A 22455-nucleotide genomic window follows, 5' to 3' on the forward strand; every position below is an offset into this window, starting at 1 on the left:
AATTCTTCTACTTAAAAATGTAGCAATCTACTTACTAAAATGTAACAAGCATCTTGCTGCAGCCAGTCTACTACACATTAAGTGCTTCAGCCATGAACACAAATGCAATGGTGGCATTTGTTAAAATATCAGTATTTTGTAAACAAATGCCAATATTACACTCCCGCACCACTGGCATCTGCAGATCACAGCTCCTGACAGATTCAGGAGAAAGGAAAAAAAAAGAAAAAAGGTGTTCACCTTAAAAAAGCAAAGGAAAAAAAATACAGTCAGTCAATAATGACAGTCTTTACATTTTCAAACTTTATACTGTTCAGAATTATCCCCGGCATTATAGACATAGATCAGACGGGCTTCATTGTAAATAAAAATACTTTTGATAATATAAGAAGAACTTTAACATTAATTGATTTTGCAAATAGGAAAAAGAAAGATTTAACACTTATTAGTCTTGATATAGGTTCAGCATTTGATTCAGTAAGTTGGGACTGTTTACCTTACTGAAATGCACAAATTTCTCTGATGCATTTGTAAATTTAATTGAGCATTTATACAAAGGAACGCTGGCTTATATTAAGGTAGGAACATATGTTTCACAAAAAATACCCATTCTTAAAGGTACAAAGCAAGGATGTCCACTTTCTCCACTATTATTCACTTTAGTAATGGAGCCTTGGGCTAATTTGATTAGAAACAGTACTGACATAGAGGGTTTTGAAATAGAAGAAAATACAACATCAAAAATTCAACTTTTGCAGATGATGTTCTAATTACATCAGCAGGATCTAATTCTTCTATGCAGTCTTTATTTGATAAAATGATGAATTTTAAAAGTATTTCTGGTTTAATATTCAATGAAGAAAAACTAAAATACTACCTATATATACACGAAAAAATACTCTCATTAGTGATTTTACTAAATATGTACCCAACTCAGGTCAGATAACTTATTTAGGTATAATACTATCTAAAGATATTAAATCTATTATATATAATAACTATAATCCCTGTTTTCTTAATATACAAAATCTTTTTAATACCTGGAATAATATGTTTTTACTATGGAGGAGAGACTTACAATTATTAAAATGATAATATTCCCCAAGATTTTATACTTAATACAATCAATAATACTTTCACCTAACTATCAAGAAACTGAATACACTAATGTTAAATTTCTTATGGGCACCTAATAGACCTAGGATTGCATTAAAGAAACATACTAATAGCTGGTCTCAAGGGGGTATTTCTTTTCCAGACTTTAATTTATATATTATCTCTTCTATTATAAAAGTTATTACTTTATTAATAGATCGGTCATATGTCGCAAAATGGAAAGATTATTGGGAGCTAATTAGTATGCACTTCATGAAAATCTCCTTAACACATAAAAATATGATTATAAATAACTCCATGTTGTGGTTGCTAAAGGAATTTTGTACTTCACCTATTACACCTAATCATATGGTCTGTTACCCATTAAATATTATTATTAGTTATCGTAACTTTATATTCATGCACCCTAAGTATAGGGAATGGAATTTTATTGTATTCCCTATAATTTATACTCAGGGTATGCTTATGTCATCTACTTCTGAAGGAGCTCATTTAGCTATAGATAATAATCTAAAGTACTGGTATCAGCTGATATCTGATAATAAAGTTAAAAATCTAGATTTCTTAAAACAAGAATTTGATCTAAGAGAAACTTGCTGGTTAGAGGTTCAGATCTTTAGACAACATCTCATTGATAGAATAGATCTAATGTCTATAACAGTTAAAGAATCTATTCCAAAACTGATTGATTACTTGATAATAAATTTACAGCATAAAGTTTCTGATAAAGGTAAACTTTCATATATACATAAAATTATCAGACAAGAAACTTTTACAATGTAGATTCATACTGGAATTATTTCACCTCTATTAATGGGGACCCACCAACTCAACAAGATAAACAATATATATTGGAATCTGCTTACAGAACTACATCTTCCATTGTCTGGAGACTTTATACATGGAAATTTTTACATAGATCTTATTATACACCTTTGATGATGAATAAAATTAATAATAAAGATAATCTATGTAAGAGATGTAATGTAGAAATTAATGCTGACTGGGCTCATATGTTTTATGACTGTATGAAGTTGAAAGAATACTGGAAGTCAATTAATGAATTTTTGCAGGCTCTTTTTACAGATAATTTCATTATTTCTAAGTCTCTTATATTATTCAACACACCTGTACCTCAATGTGTTAAAAAGATTAAGCTTCCCTTGTTATGGTCTATCCTAGCAGTGGCTAGGAAAATAATAACTAGAAATTGATTTCAGATACATCTCCTTCGTTCAATGAATTTAAAAATGTTATGAATATAATGTGTCATATGGAAATAAGCACAATTAGAATGAGAACAACTAGAAAAACATCACATTTTATTGTATGGGATAATTTACAAAATTTGTTAAAAAAATTCTAATTTCAATAGCACAGTATTTTAGTTTAATTAATTGATCTGATTGTAGTGGATGTCTTTGTAAATACTTTAGTTGTTTTGTTGAATATTATAATAATACCTATTTTTAATTATTTGTATAAAATTGTTATGATATTTCTCTTATATGTTAAAACAATAAACTTGTTTTGAAAAAAAAGAAAATGCACACTGATGTAAAACCTAGTACATTGACTTTTTAAGGGAACTAAAGCAATATTTAAAAACTGTCCCTGATTTGTTCTCCAATTATTTTTGCCTCTACCCAAAATTCTTCAAAGATGTTAAGAGTTATAAGCTGTGGCATGTGGGCCCCCCTGTGGTACACCATTAATTTCTGAATGTCAGTAAAGATATGAATTCTGCAGTTTTTTGTTCCAGTACCAAAGCTGTTGATTCCATGCTTCATATGTGGTTGAGTGGCACTTGATAATAAATCAGCGCAAATAGGGCCTCACAGTTACCAAGGTCAGTCCTGATCAGAAAGAGTGACTACTTCCCTTCTGAAGTAAAGCAGTAATAAAAAGACAAAAGGAGTACCTAGCTAACTTTACTTAAAATAACTCAAGTTCCTTAAAACAATGTACAAACTAAAAAAACAACCTGGCATTCCTATAGACAGGAAAAAACAAAAGTGCACTAAAAGTAAAAAATAAGTTTAATGGTAAGCACTTTCACTCATCAGATGAAAGCGCTTACCATTAAACTTGTATTTTACTTTTAGTGCACTTGTTTTTTTCTGCCTACAGGAATACCACATTGCTTTTTTAGTTTGTACATTTGTTTTACTTCAGCGGTGTTTTGTTTCGTGATTCTACATTTTTCATTTTTTCCTTAAAACAATGTCTTCTAGAAAATCAGAAGTATAAAGAAAATATCAATGCCTTTACATACGCAGCACAACGATCAAACTAATCACAACAAGATCAATAATTACTCAATAGTAATAACTTCCAATCCAGGTCTTGATTTAGCCCCTTTTAAAGTACTGCATTTCAAAATTTATTGTGCTTCCTTGGAATGCAACAACAGGTCAAGGGGGTTTTACTGCCCATAAAATTAAAACTAATGTACTCCAAAAATCTTTTAAAAATGAAACATTAGCATTATGGACTTCACAAAAATGCTGTGCTACAGGACTCAAAAGAGTTTTTTTTTATTTTTTATGTATCTAATATATTCTTATAGGTAGTCCTTAAAATTGTGACTATTTTTCCTATGTAAAATCCCTAAAGGGGCATCATATTAAATAAATAGCAAACTGAGAATTGTAATGGCCTCTACACTCAAAAACCAGGTCAATGGTTTACATAAATGCTTTACATTTATGATATAAGCACACAGTTCAATGCATCTAATATAGGATATAGGTCCCATACATCTCTCAGGCTCTATAACTGATCTGTCTGAAGGTTTAGCAAAATGACTATGCATCAAAAAAAAACAGAAGTATTTCTACTTCTTTTATATGTATATGCTTAGTAAAATGACTAAGTATATCAGAGGTATTTCTCACTCATATATAAAAACCTTCAGTTTTGCAGGAAGTATGGATGCTACATTCCATCCCTTCACCGATGAAGCCTAACTGCAAAACATGTAATACCACAACCATAGTGATGTCATCCTCTCCTAAAATTAAGACCACTGACATGAACTTTATTGCTAAAGAGGTCCAGGTGTTTCAAATCACACTACTACGAATACAACCATGGGTTATGTTGTCAATAATATAACCTCAAGTGAAGAAGCCCTTGATACTGATGCCTTCAAGAAATCACTCATGTTGGGATGCAAGTAGTTCACCATTTGATAATGTGCATTTCAAATGATTAGGATGGCAGCCAGAATAAAGACAAAAACTAACAGGGGCATGCATACAGCAGAAAAACAAACAGGAGATCAGCAGACAATGACTCTATATTTATGAAAATATGCCCTGGGACTATAAATGCACTGATATTCCAAATGGGTAAATGACGATGACAGAAGTCCTAAATTGCTTGGAAGTTTTTACACAGCAACTTGCATGTTTCTTTTCATCTAAAATGAAACAGCATTAACTCCCTTAATTAAATTATAAACCATTGTAAATAGAACAGTTAAACCACATAAAATTGCCCCTGCATCCCTCTCTTGATTGGGGGGGGACGACGACTCTGTACAGATAACCATCTCAGTATATATTATTTTTGGGATCGATTAAATTTACCTTTTCCTGAGTTATATAAGCTCACATTAAATTGCAGCACATGTGACCTACTCCCATTGTACAGAGGGATAAAGCACCAACTTCTACCCAGATGACCACTGTTCTGTTACTGGAACAGGCATTGGAGGGACTAAGGCAAGTGGGACAGTAGTGAGCATACTCTATTGGTGCACCCATCTTAATGTGGATGGAGATGGCTCTGGATCGCTGCTCAGGGACACTTGTAGGGAGCACTCGATATAGCACCCGAAAAGCTCAGGCCTGCAGAGTACTCACTGCCCTGGGATCTGACTTTGCACGTGAGCAGAAAGTTTGTATTCTCCTCCTGTCGGCAGCACTACAAGAGAGAGAGAGAGCCACCACAGAATGTTGCAGCCCACTAGGTCTGGCAGACTGGCCCGCTCCCTACCAAACATCTTTTCACCCGTCTGGGTGAACAAATGGGATAATCTAGCAAACAGCAATGACTCAAATGGGTCAAAGGGCCTGCCTGGAGTCTGCCTAGCTCTCACCTTCAAAACAGGAATGAACAGGCAGAATGGGCAAAGGAAGGTCAGCCACTGGGCCAGACCCAATGAATAATTAAAAAAAAAAAAAAAAAACTACAGTACAAGAAACCACTGGCTTCCTAGGAAGCCAATAACATGTTAACACAATTATTCAGAATCAATATTCTGAAAAAAATATCACAATTAATGTTCTCCTTTACTAAACACAATTCAGCTGAACTTTCTAAAGAATGCAGACTGTCATGAAAGGTTGTGTTTCTAACAACACAAAGAAAATCATATTTCTTTTCTAAACTAATCAAAGAAACAGAACATGGAATGGCTGACGATAACAGTCCAACCTTTTTATCCAAACATTTTAATCTGATATTCCAGTTGTACTGAGGTCCCAGACTGCATTACAGACTGCTTTAACAGTCCACAAAAGACCCCAAAAGGAACACTTTTTTTAATAAACTCCCTTCACTACTCTCACACATGTAATGATGCACAGAATATCATTTATGCTTATGTCAAATGTCAAAATCACCACACTGAATGATGGAAAACAGCCATGGTTCTTTTATCCTTACCTTCAGGCACTTGCTCCTGCTTTCATGAAGAAGCAACTCTTCAGACAGAACAAGAATTCGCTCAGGATTACAAAGATCTAATGGCTAGAAATGGAATGGGGAAAAACAACAGTTAATAAAACAAGCAAACTGTTAAGGAACTGTTAATACAAGAGAGATACTTCAGTATATAGAAGTTTTGCACAGTTCATATAAATGTTAGGTACTATGTCTTTAACTACTGCAACTACAAACAGTTCAGCTACAGGCTTTACAGGATGATACTGACATTTAGCTTTTAACAGAACTCATGCAAAAATATAAGATAACTGTTGTGGTAAACCTGTTACTAATGGGACTTCCATCTAGAGCAATTAGCTACTCCATGATGCAACAGTGGATTTTAAAAAGCTTCTGAACAGGATGTTTAACCACTATACTGCTCTTAAGAGTGCATGTGCTGGGAAAGACGAAAAAGTAAAGTACAGAGGGTGCATGCAACAGGCTGATGTTCTAGGATGAATGACTACACCATCACAACCACCAAATATTTTATCGACTGATATTAAATAGCAACACAGAGGCCAGTAATTCAGAAGGGTGGGGTATGTGACATTCTTTAGCAAACCGCTGACTTTCCTAATGCACAAATAGAGTTAGAAGCACTGCAGAACAACTCAAGACTGTCAGGAACCATGATCCAAAATATACAGTCACATCTCCCATCTTCTGTTTTATGAAGTGTTCAGGTACTAAGAGGGACGGGGTGGTGCAGAAGACCACTGTGGGTCAGATTGCATTAAGGATGAGGAGTGCTGCGAGTAGTAGGCAGATGCACAGCAAAGCACAATGACTAGTTTTCTTCTGTAGATCTTTTAACCAAAAATATAAAATAAAATGTATGTTGCTTCACTACTCACTGTATATGCAACAGAAAAACATGGTGCTTTTCCACACAAACTTTCACAAGTCTAACTGCAATTAGAAAGATGTCTATTTTTTCTAGAATTGAAAACCATGTACTCCCTGCAATTTTCTTCCTCCTTAATAAGTTTACAGTTGTTGATTATAATTCATAATATCAGACTTCATGGAAGCACATAAGTTTTAAGTTTTCCTAAAGTAGTTTCTGGCATCTAGGATGCTTCCATATTTAAAACATACATGTCAAGTGCAGGATAGCCACAGAAAAACTACTCCAGAATCCTTTAATCATTGCTGTTGACCATAAAGGGGAAAAGGTTACAATGAAAACAGGCTACAGGAAGCTAAAATGAATACAAATCTAGAAAATAACAGGCAATACACTATCAAATGATTCTGGAGGCGACCATCCCAATGAGTACCTTACCAGGAAAGTACAGTTGTGCAAATTGCACTTACATATAACAGTTTGTTTGTGTCTTTCGGCTTTTCCTGGTTAGGGGTCGCCACAGCGGAACTCCGGTCCGCTAATGATTGGCAGTTGATTTTTGCATACCGGCTTGCCAGGCCTGACGCACAACCTTCAACTAAGGTAAGCCCATTCACGCATGTCTCCACGCAGAAGATGCTCTAGCTGAGAATCGAACAGGACAGCGTCTTATTGTGAGGTGACAACGCTACAGCAGCACCACCACTGCGGTAACAGTTGATGTAGGAATTCCTCACTGCTGCAATAGCCCGTATAGCCTGTTTCCCACCCAGGAAATAACAACAAACCAGGTTAAAAAAGCTCTGCATCCCCCCCCCACACTTCTCGCAGGAGGGATATTGGCAGTCAGAGTGTAGCTTTTGTAAAACATTAGGAATAAGGATAACAGTTCAAAATGCTGGATCCTGACTGCAAGCTAACCTAGCAAAACGTAGCAAAAATAAAGCCCTTTTTCCAAAGGAAAAATCCAGTTAAGGGTTTAGGCAGATCTTTATTCAATGATGGATGAGCATTCATATCTGATTCCAACTTAATTGAGTATCTTAAATAGTATCGTTGCAGGGGGAGATGCTAAGTCTGCCTAGGTGTGGGGGTTGTACCTGGTGAATCCACTTTTCCTAGAAGTTACAAAGTCTTGCATCATTTTACATTTTAACAATGTCAGGTATCTCTTATTGACAGTTGAGTACAGAAATCATCACCTTAAACACTAAAGGAGCAAAAACTTATTTGTTTAAATAAAACAGGACGAACAAGGACAGAATTTAATCAAAAAGTAAACATTTGTTTGCCCTTAGGCTTCATCATGTCCATCTCCAAGGCGCATGGACTTTCTTGCCCTTTCAGTGGGACTTCCAAGATGGCTGCACATTGAGTAACAGCTTAATTCTAGCTCTCCCAGTGTGAAAACAGAAACTCAGCAGAGAAGGCCAGAAGACTTGTGTTTATGAGAAAATGTCAATAATTGCCTAGTAAGTGCACTGCCTGGATGCCAGGAAAAAAGAAATACAGAGGACCTAGAAAAAATCAGTTACAAAAAGTGAGGAAGAAACACTGACTGGGGAAAGTTCTGCAGCTGTTCATAAAAAACAATGCAACCTCCAGACATGAATTCCAGTAACCTACAGAAGGATGCAAGACAACTGCACACAGTCCTGGTTAAAATAAACAAAACACTGATGGAGTACATCAACACAAACAATAAAAGGATGGAAAAATGGAAGAAGCTTTAAACAAATATTCAGATGAGGTGATAAAGTTGCATAAATCAGAGGTCAAAATGGCTGGGTGAATATGAGACTGCTCAGTAAGAGATATTTCAAAAAATAACTGAATTAGAGGACCAAGCACAAAGGGAAAACCTGAGATTTTCAGCTATACCAGAGAAGCTGGAAGGAACAGACTGCATTAATTTTATGAAAGCACATATAAGCAATTGGAATGGTATTGCACAGCAAGAGTTGCTAGTAGAAAGGGCACATCGATCGTGTGTATGCTCCAAACCTGGCTATGAGAAAGCCAACTAGACCTTTAATAGTAAAGATGCAATCCCTACCAGTTGGAGGAGTTGGTTTTGACAAAACTGTGACAGAAGGGCAAAGTACTAAAAGTGGGAGACAGCAGAGTGTTTGTTGAGAATGATTACTCATTGTACAGCAGGCAGAGGAGAAGCAAATTTATTCCACTATTCAGGGAATGTCGAGATGCAGGTGTGAGATTTAAACTGCTGTACCCAGCGGTCTTCAAAGTATTCTTCCCTGGAGGGACAAAATCATTTTTGATGAAATACATGCTAAGGAGGAAATACCAAAGTTTGCCCAACAAAAAGTGAGCTATGAAAAAGAGATTTTGCTTTTTGTTCTTCTGGTAATAAAGACCACAGAGAGACTATACATACGTTCATAGGTTCATACTAGGCTATCTGCCCTAGGGCATTTATAAGCCTAGCCAGAGTGTGTATGGCTTTCACCACCCATTTTAAATTAATTTTGCTATGCCCTTTTTCGAGGTTAGTATACTGTGCCTCTAACAGTGACACAGAAGTGATACCCGGGGTAAACCTACGATCTCCCATCCACTCATCAAGATTCCTCTTGAAGAGAGTCAATGAGGGACTCTGCCTAACCTGGACTGGGATTTTATTCCAGAGTGAAAGGAGCCTCTGGGTTAAGAATCTGTCCCTCCAGCATGTCCTATTTATTTCAGTGCTGAGGTTTAAGTCCCTCGAGCGCGTAGCTCGATGGGATTTGGATTTTCTGAGGTGCAGCATGTTCATTAATTCCGGGTTGGACATGGCTTTATACATCAGGCACAGATAATCTCTGAGCAGGCAGTATGCCACTGAGTAGAGCTGGAGTTTCTTTAACCGGGCAGCATATGGCATCTGTTTGAGCCCCTTGATCCTCTTGGTGAGGTACTTTTGGGGTCTTTCCAGTTGCTGCAGGTGTCTGGTAAGGTACATCCCAAAAGGGGCATTGTACTCAATTATGGGCCTGATGAGGGATGAGTAAAGAGGCACGATGACCTCCCCTGATCTAGATGTAAATCCCTTCATGATTAGGTGGGCTATATAAAATATTTTTCTAACCACTTTGGCCACGTGGTTGTCAAATGAGAGATTGCTATCAACTTGGGTCCCCAGGTCCCTAATTACTTCTTCTGTACTTAACGGATTACCACCTATGTGGTAATTTGTGGGCACTTTGTTTTTGCCAAAGGGGATGACTATACACTTTTTGGCGTTTAGCTTGAGGCCATGGCTCTGGCACCAGTTGTCTGTTTCTATGAGGCCCTTTTGGAGGATGCTTGTGTCGGCTGGAGAGTCTATTGTGGCGCCCAGTTTGCAGTCATCTGCGAACTTGGTCAGCCACAGTCCTTCCATGTTGGCCTGTACCTCCGAGAAATATATACCGAACAAGAGAGGTCCCAAGACTGAGCCTTGTGGGACGCCACTTGTAACTGGTTTGGAGTCTGCCATGGCTCCAGCTATTCTAACCATGTGGGTTCTGTCTTTGAGCCAGTTTGCAACCCATCTAGTGACATAGGGGTTTATATTTAAGCTGGTGAGCTTATCTATAATGCCTGAGTGGGGTATTGTATCGAAGGCTTTTGCGAGGTCCAGGTAGGCTGTGTGGACCACCTTCCCCTTGTCAATGGCCTTGGTGACTGTTTCAAAGAAATCGACCAGGTTTAAGAGGCAGGATCTTCCCTTAACAAAGCCAAACTGGGTAGGATCCAGTGTCTGTAGGTCCCCAATATCTTTATTTATAAGGTCCATGATGATCCTTTCCATAGCTTTGCAGACCAAGCTAGTGAGACTTATGGGGCGATACTTTCCAGGATCCGTTGAGGCACCACCTTTGTGGAGAGGGACCACTGTTGCTGTACGCCACTCTTTGGGTACATATCCTGTAGTAAGGCTGAGATTGAACAGTAGTTTTAGGTTTGGGTTTAGGTCTTCTTGGAGTTTATGCAGGACGCAGCCCGGGACACCGTCTAGTCCCATTGATGCTGTGTTTCTTGCTTCGGAGAGGGCAGCTCTTACCTGAGCATCTGAGATGTCAGAGGGGCAGCACTCTGCTGGGATAGATATTAGCCCTTTTGGTGGGGGGGGAGAAGTTTGCGCTGAACCTGTCAGCTAGGATGTTGGCAATGTCTGTGGGTTCGGTGTATTTTTTGTCATTTTGGACTAATTCTGAGCATATCTGGGAATTCCCACCCAGGTTCCTAACATAACTAAAGAAAGCCTTGTGATTATCCTTAGTGTCCTGTGCAATTTTTCTCTCGAAGCTGGCCTTAGACGATTTTATGAGTGCCCATAGTTTTTTGCTAACACTGATCAAAGATGCCTTCCCTTTTTGGGATTTTGCTCTGTCATGTAGTAGCTTCCTCCTTCTATTGTATAGTTTGTTTATGGCTGGGGTCCACCAGACAGGACGTCTGCCATTGGAGGATTGGGTCTTGGTTTTATATGGGATTGCATGATCCATGCATTCCTGAAGGTGTTCATAGAATGCTTTTATAAAGGATTTTGTGGTCTGGGTCAGATATCCACAGGCCCGGGGGCTTTGAAGGATTCCACCTCGGTTTTGAGGAGTGTGAAATTTGCTTTAGAAAAGTTTTTCACTGTGGTTTTCTGGGCATGGGGTGGGGTCGGGATGTGAATATCCAGTGAGATTAGTTTATGGTCTGATCTTACCAGTGAGGGATACACTTCTGGTCTGGAACATAGAGTCCCCATGTTGGTGATGATCAGGTCCAGTATGTTTTCCCCTCTTGTGGGAGTGGTAACAAGTTGTTCCATAGCATTTGAGTTTATAAATTCTAGGAACCTTTGGGCTAGGGTGTTGGAGCTAGAATAATGCTCCCAGTCTATGGTTGGGTAGTTGAAGTCACCCAATATAATGGTGTTTGGAGAGACCTTCATATTTTCCAGTGTTCTCAGGAAGGCCGAGTGGGGTTCCTGGGTTTGGGAGGGTGGTCCGTAGCAGGGTATAAACTGGAAGGCAGTTTTACCCACTGTTAGTTGCACAAGGATAGTCTCTGATGCTTCGTGCTGTGCCACCAACCTGGAGGTGTGGGCATCTTTGACGAATATTGATACTCCCCCTCCTTTTGTGGTTCGGTCCAAGTTTTGGGGCCGAAAAGCATGGTATGAGGTATAACCTGGTAGTGCTGGGGTGCTCTCGAGAGCCTTGAACCAGGTTTCTGTTACTGCACAGATATCGATGTTCTCCATGCTAAGGAGAGTTTCGAAAAGTGCATCTTGAGGTTTAGACTTCTCCATGCTAAGGAGAGTTTCGAAAAGTGCATCTTGAGGTTTAGACTTCTGGCGTTGAGTAGCATTACTCAGTTTCTTATCCCTTGTGATACCTATGGAGGTGGGTTTGTCTTTTGAGCCTTGCCTAAAAAGGCACTATGGGGGTAGCAAGAGCCTTTGCCAATATCCAAAAGCCCAGGGGTGACAGGTGCAAGCCGTCCCTAGCGAAGCATCGTGGCTTGTCGAGCATGTCATCCCAGGCTGACAGGCATTGGATCCCCTTTGAATGACACCAATACTTAAGCCAATTGTTGAAATTGATAATCTTGTCTTCATACTGTGGCATCATTCTTGGTGAGGGTAAGATGCTACTCAAGGTCAGGGTCATACCGGCCTGGGCTACATGCTCAGAGAGCTCCTCTATGTCTCTTTTCATGTAGTCCAGGGAGGTACGTCTCAGGTCATTCACACCAGCATGGACAATGACTGAGTCATATTTGTACTTGCCTTGGAGTGACCTAAGTGCTTGTGTTATGTGGCGGATCCTAGCGCCCGATAGGCAGCTCACCGTGACCTTCTTGTTCAGCCTGGTGAGCGGAATGTCAGTGTGCCTGATGATAGAGTCACCTATTACAAGTGTATCAGGTGTGTTGATTAGCCTTAAGGGCTGAGACTGTTCAGCACACTGGCTTTGTGAGCTACGTGTTGCACGTGTTTTGTTTTGGGGTAGCGGTTGCTTGGGTGTCTGCTTTGGAGGTCTCTGCTGCTTAGGCAGATTTTTATTTAGAGCCTCCAAGTATGTTTTTGTGTGTTTATGTGTTTGGTTTGCTGTCGTGGTAGGTCTATGTGAGACTGGAATTGTAGTGAGTGCGGTTTCCTTCTCCTCCTGACTGGTTACGCCAGTACTAAGTTGAGAGAGCTTAGCCTCCAGTTTGGCTATATGGTTGCATCTCTCACATGTGTTGGAATTTGTTGGGAGGAGGAGAGGGTTGTCTGTGTACATTAGGCAGTTGTAACACTGCCTCAAGATTCCCAGGTTCACCAGCTGGACCGGAGAGGAGATTGACAACTGACCTTTGGACATGCTAGAATAGTATTGGGAATTCCTTTATAATTGAAAAAAGGGCCAATGGGGAACAAGTTACTCAAGGGGAGTTTGTGAGGGTGTAGTGCTTTTAATTTTTTAGTGCTGACTTATATAATTGCTTTAGTGAGCAAGTGCTAGGCTTTAGCGTAGGAATAGGGTGTTTATTATGAGAACTACATCAGTTCCAAGGCTCAAACCCAAATAAGCGGCGCTGCTCGATGCTGCGCTATGCACAAAATCACGCAAAGCCGCGCTACAGCGGGTTTTATACAGGCAGACTTGAAGGAGCTAGAAATTGGCCCAAAACAGCCAACAGACTACCAGATTCTTGCGCTGGGAACACTCCTCCAGGGACAGATAGGCTGCTCCAAGCTCCCCACTACCACCTCCCTCTATCCAAGAAAGGAAATGGCAACACAGGAACTTTCCAAAAGTCCAGAATACAGCAAAGCCTGTATTTGGTATACTCTAGGTCAGGAAAAATGGGAAACAAAGATAACTTTTTTTTTTATTTTCTTTTTTGCAACAAACAGCAGGAAATTGCAATAAATATGTAACACAGGCTAGCGCACTTGAGTGTGTAGCCTCAACAAGTAAATGCAACAAACAGGACAAACTTTAAAAGTACAGGTGCAAAAACAACTTTAGACAGTTTAAAACAGTTCAAGAAGCAGAAATATTTGCAGTTTAGCTAGATCGGACAGTCGCCCAGGTAGTAGCAGGGGAAAAAAACACTTATCAGGTTAGCAGTCGCTCTTTTAGCCTCTCTGCTGCTAGCACCACTCTGCAGGACCACGAGGAGCTTGGGTGAGTAGTAACAAGCGCAAAAACCTCACCAAAGCGGGTTTTATACAGGGGGATTTGAAAGAGCTAGAAATTGGCCCAAAATGGCCAATAGACTACCAGATTCTTGTGCTGGGAACACTCCTCCAGGGATAGATAGGCTGATCTAAGCTCCCCACTGCCACTGGTGAACAAAGAAGCCTCCCTTAATCCAAGAAAGGAAATGGCAACACAGGAACTTTCCAAAAGTCCAGAATACAGCAAAGCCTGTATTTGGACTACTCTAGGTTAGGAAAGACGGGAAACAAGGATAATTTATTTGGTTTTTTTTTTGTTTTTTTTTGCAACAAACAGCAGGAAAATACAATAAATATTTAACACAGGCTAGCGCACTTGATTGTGTAGCCTCAACAGGTAAATGCAACAAACAGGACAAACTTTAAAAGTGCAGGTGCAAAAACAACTTTAAACAGTTTAAAACAGTTCAAGAAGCAGAAATACTTGCAGTTTAGCTAGATCGGACAGTCGCCCAGATAGTAGCAGGAAAAAAACACTTTTATCAGGTTAGCAGTCGCTCTTTTGGCCTCTCTACTGCTAGTACGACTCTGCCGGACCAAAAGGAGCTTGGCTGAGTAGTAACAAGCACAAAAACCTCGTCAAAGCGGGTTTTATACAGGGGGACTTGAAAGAGCTAGAAATTGGCCCAAAACGGCCAATAGACTACCAGATTCTTGTGCTGGGAACACTCCTCCAGGGATAGATAGGCTGCTCTAAGTTCCCCACTGCCACTGGTGAACAAAGAAACCTCCCTCTATCCAAGAAAGGAAATGGGCAACACAGGAACTTTCCAAAAGTCCAGAATACAGCAACGCCTGTATTTGGACTACTCCAGGTCAGGAAAGACGGGAAACGAGGATAATTTTTGTTTTTTTTTTGTTTTTTGATGTTTTTTCTTTTTTTCAACAAATAGCAGGAAAATGCAGTAAATATGTAACACAGGCTAGCGTACTTGAGTGTGTAGCCTCAACAGGTAAATGCAAAAAAACAGGACAAACTTTAAATTACAAGCGCAAAAGTGCACTAAAGCTGGCTTTAAAGCAGGGGGTTAGAAAGAGGTAGGAAATGGCCCATAAGCTACAGGTCACTGGGCTGGAACCACTCCTCAAGGGACATATAGGCTGCTCAGAGCTCCCCACTCTCACTGGTGAACAAAGAAGCTTCCTCCTATCCAAATAAGGATATGGGCAACACAAGAACTATGACACAAAACGGCTCATAAGCTACAGGTCACTGGGCTGGAACCACTCCTCAAGGGACAGATAGGATGCTCAGAGCTCCCCACTCTCACTGGTGAACAAAGAAGCTTCCTCCTATCCAAATAAGGATATGGGCAACACAGGAACTATGACACAGCCCAGAGATCAGCAATACCTGAAGACTGGACTATTCTAGTTCAGTAAAGGTGGGAAACAAGGATTTTTTTTTTTATAAAGTAGCAGAAATTAGGTACAGAAACACAGTAAATGCTTTAATTCAGCTAGCGCACTTGAGTGTGTAGCCTACCAATTAAACTAAGCAAAAACAAACTTTAAAAGTGCAAAAAAACCCTCAGAAATACAGGCAGGAATGCAATAAAACAACTTTACAGAGCTTATTTAGTAAAAGAAACAGAAAAGTCTATATATACAGAAAAGCAGCTAAAACACAAACACTTCAGATGCAGTGCAACCTAGAGCACTTGAGTTGTAGCAATATTAAGGCTATTACAGTTATAATAAATGCTCTGAAATATACTGTATATTTCCAAAATGTTTGAGAAGCACAGTCCGAACACAAGGAGGTTCAGGCGAAAGAAAAAAAAAAGTTTTGTTTTACTTTTTGAAAGGGAAAAAGGAGGAACAGAAGGCCTTATCAAATGTTCTCTGTATTAGGCAGAATGAGCTAATGACACTAGACTGGGAGGAGTGTCACAGTAGGGGCGGGCAACTGCAAAGCCACCAAGTATAAGAGCAAGACACCAACAGGGAGGGAAGGTGGGAAAATAGCCTACAGACAGCAAGCACTAGAGACACAAATGAAAGTTTTTAAACAGATAAGGATTTGTAAAGATACAGAATAGACAAAGTGCTATATATATATTAAATTTTAAAAACAGTAATCTGTAAAAATAATCAAAAAAAAATCAAGATACTTATATTTTCAGCTCAGTCGCGGTCAACAACTAATCCAGTCTGCACTGTGTGTAAAGACAGAAACTGTGAAACTTTTTCCAGTGTTTCACCAGAAAATGTTGGAGGGAAGGAAGGGAGCATGAAAGTTGACTAGAAGAATTGAGAGTATGTTCAAAATGAAGCAGAGACAGGATTTGGGATATGGCGATGAACAGTAATAAAACCAATAACTTAATGTGGGATTACAATGCAATAATTATATGTGTGAAATATGACAGAACAAAAAAAAAACTAAATATTGGACTTTTTCAGAATTTGTTAGACTTGTGGGGGACTTTCTTGCCCATACAGTGAGAGAACAGCCTAACAATCCTGAAATAACCAACCAGTAGCAAAGATAAAACACAGCATAGAAACAAATACAACAATAAATTTATATCTGAAATACAACTCCATACAAGAGTAGGGTAATGAGGGTGGGTGCAGCTACTGCAGTAGTGAAGATTTCAAACATCTACTGTCATTGGTAAGTGAAAATTACACAACTGTACTATATACATCACTCCGACTGCTGTGAATACCTGGGAGGAGGATGAATATGGATCTAGAAAGCCCCTGGAGAATGGATCTAGCAAAGTTAGACCCGGACCATGAGATGGAATCTAGTTTGTAATGTCTTGTAATAGTATGTAATGCCTCGTAATACTATGTACAGAGGACGCTGTAGTTGTCTCTAGAATGTTTCTAGAGTCCAGCCCTTTCTGGTATGCCATCAAAGAAGACTAGGTTCTAGTGGAATGTGCCTTGATATTGCCTGGGATTATTTGCCACGGTGGGAATAACAAAATAAATAAATTAAATAAACAAATAAAGCAGCTTAGTACAACCACATGGAAAAGCCTCTTTCATAAAACAAATAGCTGATCAGCTTAGTTCTGTCACAACGGTACCTGAGGTGACTATGCACATCCAAAGTACGCAGAATCTGCTCTCCCTGGTTTTTAGGTTCTGGGTAAAAAAGTGGGAGATTGTTAGCTTGATTCAAATCTCTCTTGGCATGAATGAGGGCTTTGTTCTTAAAGATACCCTGCCCCTATGGAAAATCAGATAGGGTTCACCCAACATGAGAGCTTACAACTCAGATATTCTTCTTGCAGATGTCAGAGCAATGATGAGTATAGATTTCCAAGTGAAGAACCTTAAATCAGCTTGATGGGCAGGTTCAAAAGGTGAAATCAATTTCTCCAGCACACAGATGAGATCCTGAGGAGAAGCAACCTGTTTACAAGGAACTCTCAGGTGCAAAACGTATTTCAAAAACTGACAACAAGCAGAGAATAAAAGAGGGGGATCCATGAATAGACATGATGAAATGACTGAGAGATGAACCCTTATAGGAGAATAGGCGAGGCCAAAAAGCTTGCACAAATATTTAAACACTAGTGGTACAAAATCCCTGAAGTGGCCCTGGTTACTGGCTAGGCAGCAACTAGAAAACTGCTTCCACTCCCCAACATAGGATTTTCTAGTAGTAGGCTTTCTTGCCTCCTTTAGTACCTGCTGTACGTCCCCATGAAATAATTGCATAAAAGGTACTAAAAATCAAATCATCCACGCAGTCAGAAGAAGTTGCTCGATGTTGGGGTATATCAAACTCCCCCCGTCTTGTAAGAGCAGATCCAGTCTGTGAAGAAGCTTGCAGTAACTGCCCCTGGCCAATTCCAGAAGTGGGGAGAAACAATGTTGCCTGTGCGAAAAGGGGGTCACCATAATTATTTTTGGGGATCCTTTTGAATCTTTAGAATTCCCAAGATATCAGTGGAAAGGGAGAAAACAAATGAACTTTCTCTTTCAAGGGAATAAAAATGCATTTATTTTCCAGGCTTGCTTGCAAGGAGTCCTGGAACAAAACTCGTCTGTTTTGAAAGGAGGCAGATAGATGTATTTGACTGGTTTCCCACAATTTTATCAAACCTTGGGAGAACCTCCACCCAGTGTTCAATTTGTGAGGTCTGTCCTGGTCTTGCTTAGCTTATCTACCACTATGTTTTGCCCTGATGGGATGCAAGATGCTTGATGGGTTAAGGAATACTGATGAGCTAATGCCCAAGCCATCATTACCAGCCTGCATAGAGAGTATGACCTTGTATTTCCCTACTTATATATATATATATATATATATATATATATCACATGACTGTGGTGGTATCTGCAATCACTTGGAGAGGTTCTGGGAAACCAAAGGTGATATGAACACTTCGGGAATTCAATTACAGTTATCAAATCTTTTAAGTTGATGTGCTTTGCTCTGTCTTAAGGATTCCACAGGCCTTGCATGTTTACTCTTGTGGAAAATGTTCCCCAAGCAAAATCTGCAATGTTTGTGGTGACAGATTTGATTAGGGATTAAGAGGAGAAGGAAAGGTTTATTTGAATTTGTCTCCACCAATGCTGTCCTCTCTTTATAAACCCCAAAACTTGAATTTGATGCTCCAGAGAATGCAAATGTTGGGCTCATGTGTTTTTTTAGAAACCACTGTCTCTTTCTCACGTGTGGTCTGGGTGGAGGTACCATGTGAATCATAGAAGCTATGAACCACAGGATCTTAAGAAATTCTCTTGCAGAAGTCTGAGACTGATTAGAGAACTTCAGGAAAATTCAGATACAGATTCACCTTATCTTGTGTTAAAACGGCTTTTTGGAGAGAGGAATTTATAAGGCATCCCAGAAACACAATCCTGTGAGGTAGAGAGAGGTAGAGTCAAAGAAGATTTTGCAGTATTTATCTGGAAGTCTAGACTGGTCAAGAGAGATACAACAGCCAAATGTTAATGGTTCTTGACATCTCTCTAAAGACGTCACAAAGATAAGCAACTCATTTAAATAAGAAAATATGCTAATGCCATTTAGTTTGCAGTAAGTTATGACTGGGGCTAGACATTTTTTGAATACCCTTGAAGCAGTAAGCAAAGCAAAGGGAAATGCAGAGTACTGATAATGTGGCCCATAAATAAATAATTGTAGAAATTTCCAGGAGCCTATGGCTCTTAGAATATAGTAGTGCCATCTTTTAGTACCAAGTAACTTGTGAGAAATGAGAGGAAACGGGTTCTGAATAGGTCAACATTTTGAACTTTGAAACTTTAGAGATTTAGAAAGGAAAGATCTAATACTGTTCTCCAAGAGGCCTCTTTCTTTGGTACCAGAAACATTCTGTAATACAAGCCTTTGTCCCTTTGACTTAAAGGCGCTGGTTCATCACCTGGGTGTGGAAAGACTAAAGAACCTGAGAAAAAAAATATTTTTGGTTTTGAGGGCGAGAAGATACTCCCCTCAAAGGAGGTTTCTCTGTCCAGTGCCATGTATAAACCTCCTGCACTACTTTTAACACCAAGTAGTCCAAAACAATCTTTTGCCAAAGGGGAATGTTGTGGGTCAGTTTTTGGAACAGATTTGTAGAGATATTTGCTGAGAGAGGAAATGGAGCAAGGAATGCTGGGACAGTCATTTTGTACAGTTGGCCTGTCCCATTTTCTGAAGAACCCTTTTTATTTATTTATTTTTTAAAAACTGTTACCTTCTGGACATCTTTTTTTTTTGTAGTTTGTTTAGTAGAAAAGGCTGGTTTTGTGTACTGGACTTTCTTGTTTAAGAGGGAGGCCTACAAGATTTGTATTGGGGTGCATGCAATATCTCATCCTCCCTCTTTCATTACACTATGAGAACCTGGGTAGCAAAACATCAAAACAATACCTTCATCTGAAGTCGAATCCAAGATTTCAGATTTTACCTCATCAATAAATTTTTGGTTATGTACTCAAGCATATCTTGTCAACACTGTAGCACTACCAGTGGCCCTAGACACAGTATCTTCAAAATCATACACTCTCTTCAAAGCATGCTTGGATACATGAGAAAGGGTAGAAACAGTTTGGTTCAGAAAAGAGGAAAAATGTATATAATATGGAACTGCAAACTGCTTATATCAAAATGTCAAACATTACTCAAACACTTGCCATGGCTAAAGCTCAAGGATTTATTGGATAAGTTTTAATGGTTTTGTATAACGTACATTTTAAGGACTTTGTATATAGTTTTATTTGTTCTTAAGTTATGTTCTGAATATACTGATTTCATTCTGTTTTAAAATGCAATAAAAAGTCAAAAAGAAAAAAAAAATGTCTTTCTTCTGTAGGAAGAGTGGAAGCCAATTCCCACAGACTGTCCATATGACAGTGTAAATTTCTATACATGTATACCTGGCAATTTAGAAGTCTGAAGGCTAAAATGGAAGAAAACATTCTCACTTATATAGTCCAATATTTTACCCTCCTTATCACCAGGTAAAGGGTTGGTATTGAGCACCAGTCTGCTGCCAGAATAAGAGACAGACGAAATGCCAGCTGGGTCTGCCCTAAGGTGAGAAAAAATACATAAAAGCTTTCTTGCTTTTATAGGGACTGACGTTTGGGTATCCTCGAGTACAAGGCAGCATTCAACACATCCTCCATAGCTGGTAGTATACAGAAGGAATGAGACAGGAATGAGTATATCCATTTGCAACATATATATCCTATAATCTTCCTCAATTCAGAGGGGACATCCATTTGCTCCTATAAAAATACTTCATTCACCCCAGCAATGGTCTGATCAAAAGAAAAGTCCTTCACCTTCCAAAAACTTGAAGCATTTGTATGAAGGTTGTGGTACAGTGTGGATCAGGGAATTTACCCTTTTCCCCAATATAGTGCAATCTTAGACTTGGTATATATAATTTGCAGGGGGGGTGGCCCCTCCCTGCAAAAACGTAGATTCTTGTTTTGTTTAGTTTGCATGTTCATAAAGTGGAACATATGTTCTCAACCATATAAAGTTAGAGTTCGCAAAAATTCAATCATCTGACATAAGCCTACCCAAGGTATAAGGTAGCTTAGCTGGGGATTCTGTCCCACAGGTTTGAGGACAGAATGAAATTGACAGCATCAGATAAAGAAGTTATGTCCTCACCATCATGTTCCATCTGTGTTGTCCATTTTCATTCTTCCTCAAACCTGTTAGGTTCAGATCTGATCCTCAGATCCGACTTGGACATTGCAATAACTCGTGGCAACCAAAAACCTCTCGAGCTTTTCCCTCATCTATAATCCACCCTTCCAAGTTACCTTAGATCTTGCTTGCTGCTAGATACATGAAGGAATATATGTATCATTAAGTATACCAACAGAAAAGGGAGACTTATTCTGGAGTTCAGTACAGGGAAATGACAATTTAGGACCGCTTGCTCGTATAGGAGTAGCAAAGTCACAGGATGGAGGGTGGATTGTTTGAGGAGGAATGAAAATGAACACACATGGAACGTTATGGTGAGGACATAACTTCTTTATCTGATGCTGTCAACTTTCATTCTATCCTCAAACCTGTGGGACACAGTCCCCAGCTACCTTATACCCTGGATGGGCTCATGGAAGGATGTTCAATACCACTGAACCAAATGAAGCTCTTCCCCTGGAGACCAAATCCAATTTTTAATGAGTAATAAAAGTATGGGGGGGGGGGGTAGCCCAAGTAGCGGCTGCACATACATCATCCATGGACACTCTTTGGAATACTGACAAAGCCACTATGGCTCTAGTTGAATGGGCTTGCAAAGGTTTAGATCATTTCAGACATTGTTTCTTAAGAAATACAATGTGTGATCCATCTAACTAATGTTACTTTGGTCACTGGACTTCCCAGTTTCAGTTTGAAAAGTAGACAAAAAGTTGGTCAGATTTCCTTATTTTTTTTGTTGTATGAAGGTAAATACACAATTGCCTATGAATATTTAATAAGTGTAAAAGGTATTCACTTTTATTTGCAAATCTTGGAAAGAACACTGGTAAATTAATGGGTTGATTGATACTGTTGTCCGACACTATTTTAGGCAAAAAAGATGGGTTAGTACGCAATGAAACTCTGTCTTCATGAAAGATCAAGTATAGTGGTTGAGATGACAGGCTTGAATCTCAATTTTTTTCTTGAAGATGTTACGACTACCAAAAATATAGTTTTCCAAGAGAGAAACTTGAGATCACATGTAGCTGCTGGTACAAAGGGGGACTATATAATTTCTTGCAGCACCAAATTCAGGTCCAAAGGAGAAGTAGGGTCTTTATAAGGGGGTTTAAGCAAAAAAATTCCCTTTAGAAAAGCTTTACAGAGTTTATGTAAAGCAACTGAAGATCCTTGAAATTCAATGTGAAAATTGGAAATTTCAGCTAGTTGTACCTTTATTGTAGAAGCTGCTGCTCTTTCATTAAACAATTGGGCTAAGAACTCAAGGATCCTATGAATCAGAGCTGAGAATGGTTTTAGATCACACTGCTGTGCCCAGAAAACAAACCTCTTCCATTTACTAGGGTATAGTTTAGATGTAGATGGCTTATGAGAGGACAAGAGAATGTGACAGACTGGAGAAGGCAGCATAGGTTG

At 39.1% G+C, this 22455-nt stretch overlaps 1 protein-coding gene across 1 annotated transcript in view; it reads right to left on the reverse strand.

The window, feature by feature from the left end:
* Positions 1-22455, reverse strand: part of RGS3 (regulator of G protein signaling 3) — a 2411552-nt gene that overhangs the window by 1698950 nt on the left and 690147 nt on the right. The window contains exon 7 of the mRNA XM_044057996.1: positions 5791-5874. Coding sequence (XP_043913931.1) covers positions 5791-5874 — 84 coding nt within the window. The remainder of the gene's footprint in view (positions 1-5790; positions 5875-22455) is intronic.

Source organism: Protopterus annectens, chromosome 16.part0 (genome assembly GCF_019279795.1).
Source record: "Protopterus annectens isolate FY-2018-M chromosome 16.part0, PAN1.0, whole genome shotgun sequence".
Taxonomy (NCBI): domain Eukaryota; kingdom Metazoa; phylum Chordata; order Ceratodontiformes; family Protopteridae; genus Protopterus; species Protopterus annectens.